We start from the raw sequence: 2,152 nt of genomic DNA on the forward strand, positions 1-2,152 counted from the left end.
CACATTTGTAATACCTTAACTAATAATAATAATAATAAAAAAAGAAATAAAAGTAAAAGTAATTTTACATACCTCATTAAGGACAGCTTTTTATAATGTGAGCATTATACATTTTTAACTTTTAGAGAGAGAGATGGGGCTAGATGCTAATAATAGCAATAATTAACCATTAAAAGTGATATTCAGATTTTTTTTTTTTTAAGGGCACTGTTAAATTTTTATTTTTTTAAATGAAGCTAAAACGGCCTCGATGATATGGCCAGTGGGCCCCACCACCTGTCCCCAGGAGTCCCTGGGCCAGAGCCTCTTCCTCTTGGCATTGTCTGGCCAGTGCGCCGTGTTGACTCCCTGCCAGCAGCCCGAGCAGCAGAGGGGGCCAGGGGCTGGCACTGTGGGGAGCAGCCCTCTACAGCTGCTGGCCATTCCAGGTCCAGTTGGTTCTACAACCACCCTAGCAGAGAGCAGTCCAGAGCTGACAGTCGTCCCCAGAGGTCTACTGCCACAGGTGGACATTGCCACCCTGTGCAGCTGCCCTGCGATGTACAGCCTGGAACCTCCTGTCGTGGCTGCCAAGCTCAGAGGACCTGCTCTGTACTGGAAGCGGAGATGTCCAGGAGCCGCCAGGCCGCATAAGGGTTGAGCTCATCCTGGTCCCGGCACAGTGCCCACACGTACAGCATGCGTAACACCTTGTCCGGGTTGCCCTCGACCACCTCGCCTTTGGCGTTCTTGATCACCATCACCAGCTGGGCGTGGAAGGTGACAATCAGCACGGGGCCCTGCTCCATCATCTTGCCCATGGCCAGCTGTGATGGAACTCCTCCAGGGATGGGGAGCTCACTCCTCATGCTGATCAGTATGCCTTCCCAATCCCAGGGGACACCCAGCCCACCTGGAACGTCACTTACGTCGACATTGTCAATGTCCAAGATACGGGAGTGGAACTGGAGGCCCAGCGCCTTGGCCTGCTGGATTGGGTGAGCCAGCTGGCTGTAGGTAGCTTCATAGCACCAGTCTTTGAGAATGTCATGCTCTCCAGAAATCATGGCCTCCAGGACATTGGGGATGATGTCATTCTCGCACTGCTGCAGGAACCGCTCCTTGTCAAAGGCCGGATCCACACGTAGGATCTCCGTGAGCACCTCGGACATCTCTGTCTTCGAAAACAGACCTCCCAGCAAGTCTGTGACCTTATCTGTCAGTGCACGGGAGGCCCGGATGAGTGTGTTGTCACTCTTGTCATACCTCATCTTCATCTCGAAGAACCGGTTGAACACCACATTGTTGTCCCTGAAGTCCTTCCACTGCTGATACCACTTGGAGTCCTTGTGCAGCACGACTCCCAGGGCATCCTCATTGGGCTCAAACACTTTCTCTTCCTTGAACTTCTCTCCAGCAAACTCCTTCCTTTTCCTGAGCCGTTCGGGCCTGCGGTAGGGCCCGGTCTGGCCCAGGACACTTTCATCGATCTCCTTTTTCACTGACTCCACCCCCTCCTTCACAGTGCCGGTGATAGCCCCCAACTTCTTCTTGATCACCTCACTTGTCCGCACGGTTTCGGATTCAATGGTTTTATATTTCCTTCTGGCTTCCTGGAGCGCATCTGACTCTTCCAACTTCCGGGCCTCATCTCGGAATTTTTTTATACTTTCTTTCATTTCTTTGTTTTTGGCTAACTCTTGTTTGATATTATCTAGCAAGCCGGAGAGAAAGCCTTTTCGGTTTCCAGAAGAATAGGATTTGAACAGGGGCAGCTCTCCATTTGGCCTGCGCATCTGATAGGTCCCACGGGGTAGTAGCACTAGATTGTGGCTGGGCAGAAACTGGACACCACTGCCGAGGCACTCCGCGGGCAGCGGCACCAGCCTCTCCGCAGCGTCGCCGCCGCCATACTGGAGGACCCCGTGTGACCTTCTCTCCGCGCGGCTTGATAGTCTCAGATGTTTTTAAAATGTCAAAAGCCTTATAAATAAAAACCCTCATTATATAGAAAAAAAAAAAGAATTATTCTTAGTTCAACAAAAGGGGATCATACTGTCCAAGCTTCTTCCCTGAGATTCATTGGGTCAAAGACTGTGGGAATTTCTGCAACCAGTTAGAGATGATAGATTTATGGTTATAAAAATAATATTTTAGGAAATAAAGTCCCATG

At 50.2% G+C, this 2,152-nt stretch overlaps 1 protein-coding gene across 1 annotated transcript; it reads right to left on the minus strand.

The window, feature by feature from the left end:
• Positions 1 to 250: 250 nt before the first annotated feature.
• Positions 251 to 1,906, minus strand: LOC118652000 (mitochondrial import inner membrane translocase subunit TIM44-like). The gene is given in 3 exon segments (XM_036301778.1): positions 251 to 806; positions 909 to 1,846; positions 1,849 to 1,906. Coding segments are annotated over 3 exon segments (1,212 nt in total). The 5' UTR covers positions 1,892 to 1,906; the 3' UTR covers positions 251 to 575.
• Between the last annotated feature and the right edge of the window lie 246 nt (positions 1,907 to 2,152).

Source organism: Myotis myotis, unplaced genomic scaffold (assembly GCF_014108235.1).
Source record: "Myotis myotis isolate mMyoMyo1 unplaced genomic scaffold, mMyoMyo1.p scaffold_m19_p_3, whole genome shotgun sequence".
NCBI lineage: Eukaryota > Metazoa > Chordata > Mammalia > Chiroptera > Vespertilionidae > Myotis > Myotis myotis.